The sequence below is a fragment of the Glycine max genome, chromosome 17, assembly GCF_000004515.6.
Source record: "Glycine max cultivar Williams 82 chromosome 17, Glycine_max_v4.0, whole genome shotgun sequence".
Taxonomy (NCBI): Eukaryota; Viridiplantae; Streptophyta; class Magnoliopsida; order Fabales; family Fabaceae; genus Glycine; species Glycine max.
The window spans coordinates 40,483,012-40,495,814 of record NC_038253.2 but is presented as its reverse complement, the minus strand read 5'-3'; the positions used below and the strand labels follow the sequence as shown (position 1 = coordinate 40,495,814).

The 12,803-nt window shown below is 32.1% G+C and overlaps 2 protein-coding genes across 2 annotated transcripts; both read left to right on the top strand.

The window, feature by feature from the left end:
* Positions 1 to 74: 74 nt before the first annotated feature.
* Positions 75 to 3,032, top strand: LOC100809427 (calcium uniporter protein 4, mitochondrial). Its single transcript, XM_014769425.3, has 2 exons — positions 75 to 923; positions 2,475 to 3,032. The coding sequence occupies exons 1-2, from the start codon at positions 354 to 356 to the stop codon at positions 2,973 to 2,975; spliced, it is 1,071 nt and encodes a 356-aa protein (XP_014624911.2). The 5' UTR covers positions 75 to 353; the 3' UTR covers positions 2,976 to 3,032.
* Positions 3,033 to 6,326: 3,294 nt separating this feature from the next.
* LOC100808882 (calcium uniporter protein 4, mitochondrial) lies at positions 6,327 to 9,470 on the top strand. Its single transcript, XM_003549376.5, has 2 exons — positions 6,327 to 7,027; positions 8,577 to 9,470. Exons 1-2 carry the CDS (start codon positions 6,458 to 6,460, stop codon positions 9,075 to 9,077), a joined length of 1,071 nt encoding a protein of 356 aa, XP_003549424.1. The 5' UTR covers positions 6,327 to 6,457; the 3' UTR covers positions 9,078 to 9,470.
* The last annotated feature ends 3,333 nt before the right edge of the window (positions 9,471 to 12,803 follow it).

Genomic DNA, 12,803 nt, shown 5'->3' with positions numbered 1-12,803 from the left:
AGATTCTTTTTTCTTCTGGTATAAAAAAAGTATGGACTATCGAGTATACATTAATCGAATTAATACACCAAACCACTTGAGATTCTTTTTCTACTGGTATAAAAAAAGGGATTCTTTTTCTACTTTTGTAAAAACACCAAAATAACAAAAAAATAATGGAAAATAAATAAATAAAAAATAGGACCTATATATATACACTCTGAAAAACTTCTTCCCCTAAATCTCAAGAGTGTTCTGAATCCTGTTCCATTGGACACACTATACACTTTTTTTTCTTTCTAAATCTCTCTCAAATACAGAGAGAGAGAAGAAAAATAAAAAATAAAAATAAAAAGACACTCAGAAACACATCAATGGCGCTTCGAAAACTGTTATCGAAGCGTTTCTTCGACCGTATCAAAACGAGGTCGTTTGAACGCAGCGTGGTGTCATCTCCAACTATGCAACAACAAGTCATCACGCCTCCGAGCATGCCGGGAGCGAGTTCGGCAGATGGAGGATTTCTCTTGCGGTTTTTCCTCCTCCGGCGAGCGGTGTACCACTCCGGTCCGGCACGGTTCCCAGATTTCCTGTCTCTCCCCGTCGGAGAGAAGCTCCGGGAGAAACTCAAAGGCATCAACAACATAGCCGGCATAGGAGACTGTTGCGTTGCTCTCGCTCCGGCACCTATGGCCAGCGATGCGGTGTTTGGAAGTGGAATGTCTGTCAGCCATGCGAGGAAGATTTTGAGGGTGCCACAAATGGAGAAGGTGAAAGCAAAGCTGAGAAACGTTTCGGAGAGTTCGGTTCCGTATTCAGAGTTTTTGCGAATCTGCGTTGAGACGTGTGAGAATCATGAACAAGGGGCTGAGTTCGCGAAGATCTTGGATGAATCCGGAAACGTCATCGTTTTAGGGAAGGCAGTTTTTCTCCGGCCAGAGGAGGTATTCCACTCTGCTGTTTCTGGCAGCTCCACTAACTGACATTCTTATTTCCCTGTTGTTTTCAGGTTTCTTTTATATATATATATATATATATATATATATATATATATATATATATATATAGAAATAACTAATTCCCTAATATTTGTGGAGTGATATACACCACTGTGGTTTGATTGCATTTTTAATAGAAATATTATTTCAGTGATAACGGAATAATAAATTTCTATAAACTGAATTAAATTAATTATGGCTCAAGTGTTTCATTCATCAAATATTCAAATTATACATGAGCCGATCTTAAAATGACATTGAAGTGTGGTTTGATTGTGTTTTTATTGGAAATTTATCATATCACTGATAAAGGAATAAGTTTTTTGCAAACTGAATTAAATTATGGCTCAAGTATATGATTTAGTATGTGATCAGATCAAGTGTTTGATTCCAAGAAAACATCTGTGAAGATAAGATTAGTTTTTACTTTTCGGTGGGAAATAATCCATGTTTTTACCACAGAAATTACTTGCATTTATTTCTCATAAATATATTATTGTTGTTATGAATGGCAAGAAATTAATGCTAATTTAGTACTGGAAAAAGTCAAAACAAAATAAAAAAAGCTATTCTTAAAGAAAATATTTGTGAGATTCTCTTATAGTATCTTCTTGGCCATGATTCTCTGCAGTCACAAGCCCACACTGACTGCAGTCACAGCATGCACAGGCCTAAAAAAGAAAATTGAAATGCAGAAAATTCTGGTCCCCTTAAAAAAAAAAGTGATAATGTGGGTGTCAGTAGAAGCTATTCAATGGAAACTGCAGTTCAGTTTTTGAATTATAGTTGCAGACTGCAGAGGATGATGATGACGTGGATCCTTATCCTAGTGTGGCGTAACGGTGCTTTGGCTGGTTCCCTTGAAACGGTTTCTTTCGGGTGGGACATGTGGAATGTGAGGCATCTAAATATGCCTCTTACCTGGGGGAGGTCGTGTGTGATCAATCACCACCACTTTTTTTTGCATGGATTCTTTCTTAGTCATGTGCATGTTTTTCATTCATTCCTTACATTCTCACCAACATTTTGCTATGCTGTGTTCTGTACTGTTGGGTTCTTAAAAACGTGGCACCTTGCTGTAATGTATGTTAGCTCTCGTTGCCCGTGGGTCTTCCGGGCTTTTTCTGTGGACTTTTCAGGCAGCTCTCAATCTTCATCAAGAGGCAGCAAAATTATCTTTAATTTTTTAAACCAAACTCTTGCCTTTGATGTTGCTAGCCAGGGTGCGTTTAAAACAAACTCATGTTGCTTCTCTTTTCATATGCACATTCACATACATATACCGTCAAATTAAACACTATTAAATGAACTTTTAATAATTTATTTCATAGAAGAAAGTGTGGGGTTTCATAGATTCCGTGACTTTTAACAATTAGCTTAGGATTTGATTGTGACTATGGGACAAAGACCTGGTCAATTAATGTCTACTACTATTATTAAATCATAGTATTTTTTTTTCATTGAATATAAAGTTAATGTGATTCTCTTGTTTTATAGGTGGCAAAATCAATAGAGAGCTTAATCTATCAATCAATAGCCAATCCAAATGACCCTAGAAGGAAGGAGCTAGAGCTGATGGAGAAGCAAAAGTGGATGATTGATGAAAAGGCCAAGGCCCAGGTCCGAGCTGAGCTTTATTTTGGGCTGGGCTTCTTGACGGTCCAGACCCTCGGGTTCATGAGGCTCACTTTCTGGGAACTAAGTTGGGATGTGATGGAGCCCATATGCTTCTTTGTTACCTCATTCGGCTTCGCTCTTGCTTATCTTTTCTTCCTCAAGACCTCCACAGAACCCACCTTTCAGGGCTTCTTCCATCACCGGTTTAAGGCCAAGCAAGAGCGTCTCATGAAGACACACAACTTTGACATGAGTAGGTACAACGAGCTATTTAAGGCATGCTATACAAATTATCATGGTGGTGCCAAATTTGAATCTTCTTATCCCTTCCACTACCTTGGGGAGACACATCTAACTGATCTAAGAGCCTTGCATCGTTGAAGAATTATATGTGGATAAATGACTATTTATTTAAGTAAGAGTATTACTTTGTGATCACCATGGAGCCTAATGCCCTTTATCTAAACAAGATGGAAAAAATAAACTGAACTACATAACTAAAATTTGATTATAAAGTTATAGTGACTGAGATATCTTTCCATCGTCTAGTAAATGTAGAGAAAGATGTAGAGAAGATGGATCAGTACTTTGTAGATGTTCAGTTTTTTTTTTTTCTTTCTTTTTGGGTCGAAAGATGCATGATATTCAAAGGCAAGAGGCAAGGTTAGAAGGCATTTTACCCCCAAATTTTGTTTGTATGCATAAAAAGTTATATAGAGAATTTTGATAATTTATTTATATTATTTTAAAAAAAAAGGTATAGAATCAATTTAAATTTTCACAAGTTATTCATCAATAATAAATAATAGAAGACAAAAAACTAAACAATTTATCTTCTCATTGCTTATGCATGTAATGTTGTGTGCGTGTCTGTGCAATTTTGTGCATGCATGCCTTCATATAAATAGGTACAATAATATTTAAAATAATTGCTTATAATTTGAAAAACTTTTTCACTTGTAACAACAACTGTAAAAAGCTTTTTAATTAAATGATTTTTAAATTTTTTTAACTCTTATCTAAAATAGATAATTTTATAAGATAAAATTGAATAAATTAGTCCGTATATATTGATAGTTAAATAATAGAATTTTTTTATTATAAAATTTTAATAAATAATTTTTTAAATTAAAAAGGCAACTAGTTTAATACATTTAGGTAATATTAAGTCTCTTTAAAAATAATACATAGAGCCCAAAAATTTCTATATACATCCTATTTTTACAATTAAAACTTTTGTCATTAGTATGACAGGTGTTAACACCAATAGGGATGGATTCATGGAGACAAGGAGGGGTTCTGACTTCTACTCTATTCCTTAGGATCATTTGTGTATATACGAAAAAAAATATAAAAAGTAAAATTGACTCCCGTCTAATACATTTAAACCCTCTTCCATTTGTTGTTAATTAGCAAGATCGATTTCAAGTGCGAATATAATAATAACTATTACAGTGTTCTAATTAGATATTACTTATTTTTGTTCCTTTTTTTTAATTAGATATTATCATTCCTAGTTGTGACCTTGTTTTTGTTCATCCCTACTTGTGACAAGTTACGGTGTATGGAAAGATTTTACAATAATTAACAGGAGAATTATATAATTCCTTTTATGCAACAAAGTTTGAAAACAGGTCAATTAAATGATTGTTTGCATCTCAATTCAATTCTTTTTGACAACCTTCAATTCCAACTTGTAAACTTAAAAAATCTGGATATGTGTCGGCCACTAAAATATTATTGTCAAATGTCATCATGCATAGCAATTAACAAGTTAGGAATACAGGGTATTTTTATTTTTTATTTACTATATCAAAATAATTAAGGTCTTCCTAAATTTTTAAAATAAAATAATTGAAAACCGACTAAAATAGTGACAATTATATTGAGGACGGGATTATTATTAAGAATTTTAGCATGAGTCATATTCTCTCAGAAAACAATAAATGGATTAAATTGTTTTTAGGCCTGTAAATAAATACATAAATGTTTTTTTAGTCATTCAAAAATTATTATTATTATTATTATTATTATTATTATTATTATTATTATTATTATTATTATTATCTCATAAAACTGTGTTAGATGTAGCTCTTATCATTTTTAAAAAATTGTTTGATTTTTTAATTTGTTCTCTATGAAAATAAGAATATAAATGACATAATCCAATAAATAAAGAATTAGAATAAGACAATTTTTAAAGTTATGAAAGGAGACTTTACATAAAAAGTATGAAAGGGGACATTATCTTATTTTTAAGGTCTGAAATCATATATTAAAAACAAATTCCGAGCATTATTAGATTTAAAATAATTAATGTACCGAAATAAAACTAAAAAAAAGTACCAAAAATGATTTAAAAGTATTAGTATTTTTATTTAAAAATCCAAATCCACAAAAATTATTAAATTGCACTCAAAGTCTAATACAGAGTTTAAAGTGATATATATTTAATTACATTCATACTTAATTTCCAACTATAATTAAATTGGACAAACTTATATATAGCTATATATTTATTGTTTGCTTTATTCTCAAATTAAAATTAGAGTTTTATTTTCGTAATTTACATAACTAAAATTTGATTTAAGTATATTTTTACTCTCTTAAATTTAAAGTCAAGTATTTTTTTTCTCTGTTAAATAAAAAAATATTTTTTTGTGTGTCATTATTTTGAAATCATTTTAGTTACTAATAAGGAACAAAAGTGGGTTTTTTTCCTTCAAATTAGAGTGACGAGAATAATTACTTCTAAATTTCAAAAATAAAAAATATTTAAGGCTGAGTATTATTATTAAAAAAACTATGCAAATTATCATGAAATATTATGAAATATTGTTGAACTTTATTAATGGCTAATTTTCATGATCACCTTTAATAAAGGTTCTTCTCACTCAACCACATTTTCCCCCCATAATACTAAAACCATAGACTTTGCTTAAAAGTATTTGATTTAATATCACTTTGATGAAAGACTTTTGATATTAAATCTTCATTACATGCATAAATAAAAAAAGACTTTCTTTCATAAAATAAAAAATGTATGTTAATAATAAGAGTGTTGACAAGTCGAGATAACAACAATGAGATTCTTCTTACATAAGTTGATTACAGGTAATAATTTTAAATAATTCATTTGATATTTCATTTGATTAAAAATTCAGCTTATAAAAAATATTAGAAAAATTTAAATATTTTGACCCATTAAACTAACTTAATCTAGATCGTTTACAAATAAATTAATTTGGATTGAGGTTTATTTTTTTCTTTGAAAAATAATTCAAATTAATTCTCAAATTTAATTGGATTGAAAAAAATCGATCTACTTTTATTCCTAGTGAATAGGAAACGTAATATTGACATAGTGATTATTAAAAAGACCAAGAGAGAAAAAAAGAAAATGAGATTGAGTTTAAATTATTTGAATTGACATTTTTGGATATAAGAAAAATGTATGTTAATAATCTGCATATGGAATGTACATTAATCGAATTAATACACCAAACCACTTTAGATTCTTTTTTCTTCTGGTATAAAAAAAGTATGGACTATGGAGTATACATTAATCGAATTAATACACCAAACCACTTGAGATTCTTTTTCTACTGGTATAAAAAAAGGGATTCTTTTTCTACTTTTGTAAAAACACCAAAATAACAAAAAAATAATGGAAAATAAATAAATAAAAAATAGGACCTATATATATACACTCTGGGAAAACTTCTTCCCCTAGATCTCAAGAGTGTTCTGAATCCTGTTCCATTGGACACACTATACACTCTTTTTTTTTTTCTAAATCTCTCTCAAATACAGAGAGAAGAAAAATAAAAAATAAAAATAAAAAGACACTCAGAAACACATCAATGGTGCTTCAGAAACTGTTATCGAAGCATTTCTTTGACGGTGTCAAAATGAGGCCGTTTGAACGCAGTGTCGTGTCGTCTCCAACTATGCAACAACAAGTCATCGCGCCTCCGAGCATGCTGGGAGTGAGTTCGGCAGACGGAGGATTTCTCCGGCGGTTTTTCCTCCTCCGGCAAGCGGTGTACCACTCCAGTCCGGCACGTTTCCCGGATTTCCTGTCTCTCCCCGTCGGAGAGAAGCTCCGGGAGAAACTCAAAAGCATCAACAACATAGCCGGCATAGGAGACTGTTGTGTTGCTCTCGCTCCGGCACCTATGGCCAGCGATGCGGTGTTTGGAAGTGGAATGTCTGTCAGCCACGCGAGGAAGATTTTGAGGGTGCCGCAAATGGAGAAGGTGAAGGCAAAGCTGAGAAACGTTTCGGAGAGTTCGGTTCCGTACTCGGAGTTTTTGCGGATCTGCGTTGAGACGTGTGAGAATCATGAGCAAGGGGCTGAGTTTGCAAAGATCTTGGATGAATCCGGAAACGTCATCGTTTTGGGGAAAGCAGTTTTTCTCCGGCCAGAGGAGGTATTCCGCTCTGCTGTTTCTGGCAGCTCCACTAAGTGACATTCTTATTTCCCTGTTGTTTTCAGGTTTCTTTTATATATATATATATATATATATATATATATATAGAAATAACTAATTCCCTAATATTTGTGGAGTGATATACACCACTGTGGTTTGATTGCATTTTTAATAGAAATATTATTTCAGTGATAACGGAATAATAAATTTCTATAAACTGAATTAAATTAATTATGGCTCAAGTGTTTCATTCATCAAATATTCAAATTATACATGAGCCGATCTTAAAATGACATTGAAGTGTGGTTTGATTGTGTTTTTATTGGAAATTTATCATATCACTGATAAAGGAATAAGTTTTTTGCAAACTGAATTAAATTATGGCTCAAGTATATGATTTAGTATGTGATCAGATCAAGTGTTTGATTCCAAGAAAACATCTGTGAAGATAAGATTAGTTTTTACTTTTCGGTGGGAAATAATCCATGTTTTTACCACAGAAATTACTTGCATTTATTTCTCATAAATATATTATTGTTGTTATGAATGGCAAGAAATTAATGCTAATTTAGTACTGGAAAAAGTCAAAACAAAATAAAAAAAGCTATTCTTAAAGAAAATATTTGTGAGATTCTCTTATAGTATCTTCTTGGCCATGATTCTCTGCAGTCACAAGCCCACACTGACTGCAGTCACAGCATGCACAGGCCTAAAAAAGAAAATTGAAATGCAGAAAATTCTGGTCCCCTTAAAAAAAAAAGTGATAATGTGGGTGTCAGTAGAAGCTATTCAATGGAAACTGCAGTTCAGTTTTTGAATTATAGTTGCAGACTGCAGAGGATGATGATGACGTGGATCCTTATCCTAGTGTGGCGTAACGGTGCTTTGGCTGGTTCCCTTGAAACGGTTTCTTTCGGGTGGGACATGTGGAATGTGAGGCATCTAAATATGCCTCTTACCTGGGGGAGGTCGTGTGTGATCAATCACCACCACTTTTTTTGCATGGATTCTTTCTTAGTCATGTGCATGTTTTTCATTCATTCCTTACATTCTCACCAACATTTTGCTATGCTGTGTTTTATACTGTTGGGTTCTTAAAAACGTGGCACCTTGCTGTAATGTATGTTAGCTCTCGTTGCCCGCGGGTCTTCCGGCTCTCAATCTTCATCAAGAGGCAACAAAATTATCTTTAATTTTTTAAACCAAACTCTTGCCTTTGATGTTGCTAGCCACGGTGCGTTTAAAACAAACTCATGTTGCTTCTCTTTTCATATGCACATTCACATACATATACCGTCAAATTAAACACTATTAAATGATTTATGATATAGTTAAATTAAATGCTATTATATGTACTACAACTTTTAATAATTTATTTCATCGCAGAAAGTGTGGGGTTTGATAGATTCGGTGACTTTTAACAATTAGCTTAGGATTTGATTGTCACTATGGGACAAAGACCTGGTCAATTAATGTCCACTACTATTATTAAATCATAGTATTTTTTTTTCATTGAGTATAAAGTTAATGTGATTCTCTTGTTTTATAGGTGGCAAAATCAATAGAGAGCTTAATCTATCAATCAATAGCCAATCCAAATGACCCTAGAAGGAAGGAGCTAGAGCTGATGGAGAAGCAAAAGTGGATGATTGATGAAAAGGCCAAGGCCCAGGTCCGAGCTGAGCTTTATTTTGGGCTGGGCTTCTTGACAGTCCAGACCCTCGGGTTCATGAGGCTCACTTTCTGGGAACTAAGCTGGGATGTGATGGAGCCCATATGCTTCTTTGTTACCTCATTCGGCTTCGCTCTTGCTTATCTTTTCTTCCTCAAGACCTCCACAGAACCCACCTTTCAGGGCTTCTTCCATCACCGGTTTAAGGCCAAGCAAGAGCGTCTCATGAAGACACACAACTTTGACATGAGTAGGTACAACGAGTTATTTAAGGCATGCTATACAAATTATCATGGTGGTGCCAAATTTGAATCTTCTTATCCCTTCCACTACCCTGGGGAGACACATCTAACTGATCTAAGAGCCTTGCATCGTTGAAGAATTATATGTGGATAAATGACTATTTATTTAAGTAAGAGTATTACTTTGTGATCACCATGGAGCCTAATGCCCTTTATCTAAACAAGATGGAAAAATAAACTGAACTACATAACTAAAATTTGATTATAAAGTTATACAGACTGAGATATCTTTCCATTAGTCTAGTAAATGTAGAGAAAGATGTAGAGAAGATGGATCAGTACTTTGTAGATGTTCAGTTTTTTTTCTTCTTTCTTTTTGGGTCGAAAGATGCATGATATTCAAAGGCAAGAGGCAAAGGCTAGAAGGCATTTTACCTCCAAATGAAAAAAGCCTTGTCCATTGTTGGACATGGTGGCGCTTTGTACTTATGAAGTTGGGTTTGAACATAGAATATAAGTGTTGTCTGTCTTTCCGGCCTCCCTTGGGATGATCCTTTTTTGTGGCTCTTTGGGACCTTTTTTCCCATAAAATTGTAACACTTTAACCCCATGAATACCAAAAAAGAAAACAAAAAAAAAATCATAAATTATATCATGGCGTGACATGATTAATAGATAACATTATTCTTAAAACATGTGATTATGGTTCGATCCTTGATTGGTGGGTAAGACAAAATATTTGTTGTAAGATATAAATTTCTTAAATGAATTTCAATGTTTTAGGAGATTAATCCTTAATTCTTGACTAAGGAATATTTTGATTAAAAAAACATAAATTAAGGGTGAAGTTGTATAATTTTTTTTAGAAGTGTTTTAGCAGGGTTGTGGAAGTGTTTTAGCAGGGGGAGCATGTCTAAAGTAATATGATGATTAGACAAGTTTTTGAATGATAAAAAAGGAAAAAATATGTCATGTTTATCTTTTGCATCAATTGCATTACATTAATTAATTAATGGAAGTGACACTAAAGTCATTAACCCTTAGTCAAAATTATGTCATATCAGTTTAGGTTTCCTAAACTTTTTACTTTTTTTATTTACAACACGCAATTATCTTTTCGAGATAAATTGGTAGGTTGCAACAACACCCTTTGCCCATTACTGATTTATTGGGAGGAACTTTTTCATGATTGAATTGGAAGATAGTGATAGGCTTGAAATTGAAATACTACATAGATGCAAGCATCTTGCAAGAATTGTGGTTGTCATAGAAAGATCACTACAAGAAAATTGGGATATAGTGAGGGAAATTAACAAGAAATTATTTCTATTGCTAATTCCTCACTAATTAGCAATGTATAAGAAAGTAAAATTTCCTCTCACTTGTTCATCCCTATATAGTGAAGGACTTGAGATTATGATTTTTTTCTCACTAATTCGACGATAAATAACACGGGATTAGAAAGGATAAATTTTCATCTCAAATCCCTCGCTACTGAGCGAGGTAATAACAACCATTTTTTAAACTGTTGCAAAAAAAAAAAATTTCACAGAATTTAGGACAATAATATTTAATTTAGCAAGAGGATATATTCCTCGCACTTTCCTTGCAAAATAGCGAAGTCATGATTCCCTGGCAAATCTGAAGCTAATTTAAATTAAAAAAATGAAATTTGTTTTAAAAATAATTTTAGTAATTAAATAAAACTAAACACTAATTTATATTAATTAATACTAAAGAATGTTTAACTAATATAACATTATTTTTGACAAAATAAGAAATTCAATATATTAATTAACTAAAAATATTTCTTATGTTATAGTAATTATACATTATACATAATATATGTTATAAAATATTTTAATATAAATGATTAGATGGAGGCCACATTACCTCTCTAAATCGCGATTTTCTTGTAGACGATGTAGTGATCATAAACTACTTGGGAGGAATATTAGCTTCCTTTCTATGAGATTGACTTAGGGCAATTTGGAAACTCTGTAGAGGGTAATTGGTGTAGATGTGGTGAATATTGGCCATGGTCAAGTTTGATCTTGCAATGGATAGAGAAAAGGTTATTGGTGTGGCTCGTGGATGATCTTTGATTAATTACTAACTCAGTATGAGACCATGGACATCTAATTTCACAGCATCTTCGATGAAGATTTATAGTACAGTAGTTTGGATAAGGTATCCTTGTTTGAGGATGGAGTACTATGATGAAAATGTCTTTTTAGCATTAGTGTCAGCATTGTGAAGGCAAGCGTTTGAGGAAATTGATTTGAGTTTTCCTGTGTTGGGACACTTCTAGTTTTGCATTTGATCTTTAAGGTTATGGTCTTTACGATCAAAATCGACGGTGGAGATGTTGCCTTTAATGTATGGGATTGGAATAACCAAATAAATCCTAATTCTTTGCATGGTAGCAACATAAATCATAACAATAATGTGCCAAATTAAAAAAATGTAGGGCATGGTTCACGTATACCAAATTTAGGGATGTATATGTTTGTAATTTTGTGAATAACGTGGAAGGCACAACTAATGGTGCAGTATTTTCAAATTTATGTGCCCTAATCGATCAGAAAGTGTTAAAATTTGGAAACGTAAGGAATGGTCATATGGTGATTCCAATCAAGGGATAAAGATTCTTGTTTTGAATAATCAATTTGTTGCAATGTGGGAACCACTAGTAAACAATTTATCCCTCACCCTGATTTCAAAAGAAATTATCCACCATTAATTTGAAAATGGCATTCTTTATGATCATGAATGTTCAAATGTTAACCCATGCAAGGCTCTTGATCCAATTCTTGATGGCACCTAAAAGGAATTTAACTTGTAGAATGGTCATCAAGTGTGGAGCTTGTGGATATATACGATGGAGGAAACACTACCTAACATGTGTTTTTTTTTTTTTGAGAAAGAGATTGCCCTTATTTTCATTTTTTTTATTTATCAATTATGACATTTAAATAAGTTTCTATTCTTTCATGGAATATTAAATTAAAGGCTTTGCGAGTAAAAGGAGTCATCTTCACAAGCACCAGCTCCTCGCTGCAGACTAACTCTGATTTTCCTCAGTTGAAAAAATGGGATGACTTGGGACACTTTCCGATAATAGTGGAGGAAGCTCATCACTAAGGATGGCAAAAATACATGCACCCACAAATATTAATCGATAAAATCTATAATGAAATAAAGATAAATTGTTAAATGGGTACCCACATAATTTAAACATATTTTCCCTACATGTTTATTAACGGAATAGGGACGAGTATTAGGTTATCCATGCCTGTAAAATATAGCACATAGTGATGAATGCGTTTGTTTGTTTTTTTTTTTTTTTTTTTTATATAGAAGCAAGTAGAAATTTTTACTTAATTCACGAGATGAAATAATTTACATGAAATCACATTAATATCTAAATTATTATGGTAAAATTATGTTTTTATTATAATAATTTAAATTTGAATTCCTTTTATGAATGTCTTTTTTCCGATTTAAATATTTTATTAAATGTTTTATTTTACAAACATCACAAGTATGACAAACATATAACAAATGAATATTTTTTTTATTATCAAAGTCTGAAGAAAAAACATAACAAATTACATTACATAAATGCAAAATCTAAATAAAAGTTAATGTACACGACAAAATCTAGTATAACCAAACTACAAAAAGAATGTAAGCAGAGCTTTAAGTAACATTTAATTATTTTTCAATTTCTTTCTAGATCATTTTTCTTACTAGAAAATACGACAATGATTTCAACACCATATTCAACATAATTCTCAGATAATGAATAAAGTAGTCTCCTTCACTAAAATGAATTAATATTTCACAAATTATAATGAAA

Bases quoted from the DNA above. Each gene is read 5' to 3' on its own strand.
- LOC100809427 (XM_014769425.3), top strand. From the start codon at position 354: ATGGCGCTTCGAAAACTGTTATCGAAGCGTTTCTTCGACCGTATCAAA. The intron at 924-2,474 runs GTATTCCACTCT...CTTGTTTTATAG, and splicing joins TTTTTCTCCGGCCAGAGGAG to GTGGCAAAATCAATAGAGAG.
- LOC100808882 (XM_003549376.5), top strand. From the start codon at position 6,458: ATGGTGCTTCAGAAACTGTTATCGAAGCATTTCTTTGACGGTGTCAAA. The intron at 7,028-8,576 runs GTATTCCGCTCT...CTTGTTTTATAG, and splicing joins TTTTTCTCCGGCCAGAGGAG to GTGGCAAAATCAATAGAGAG.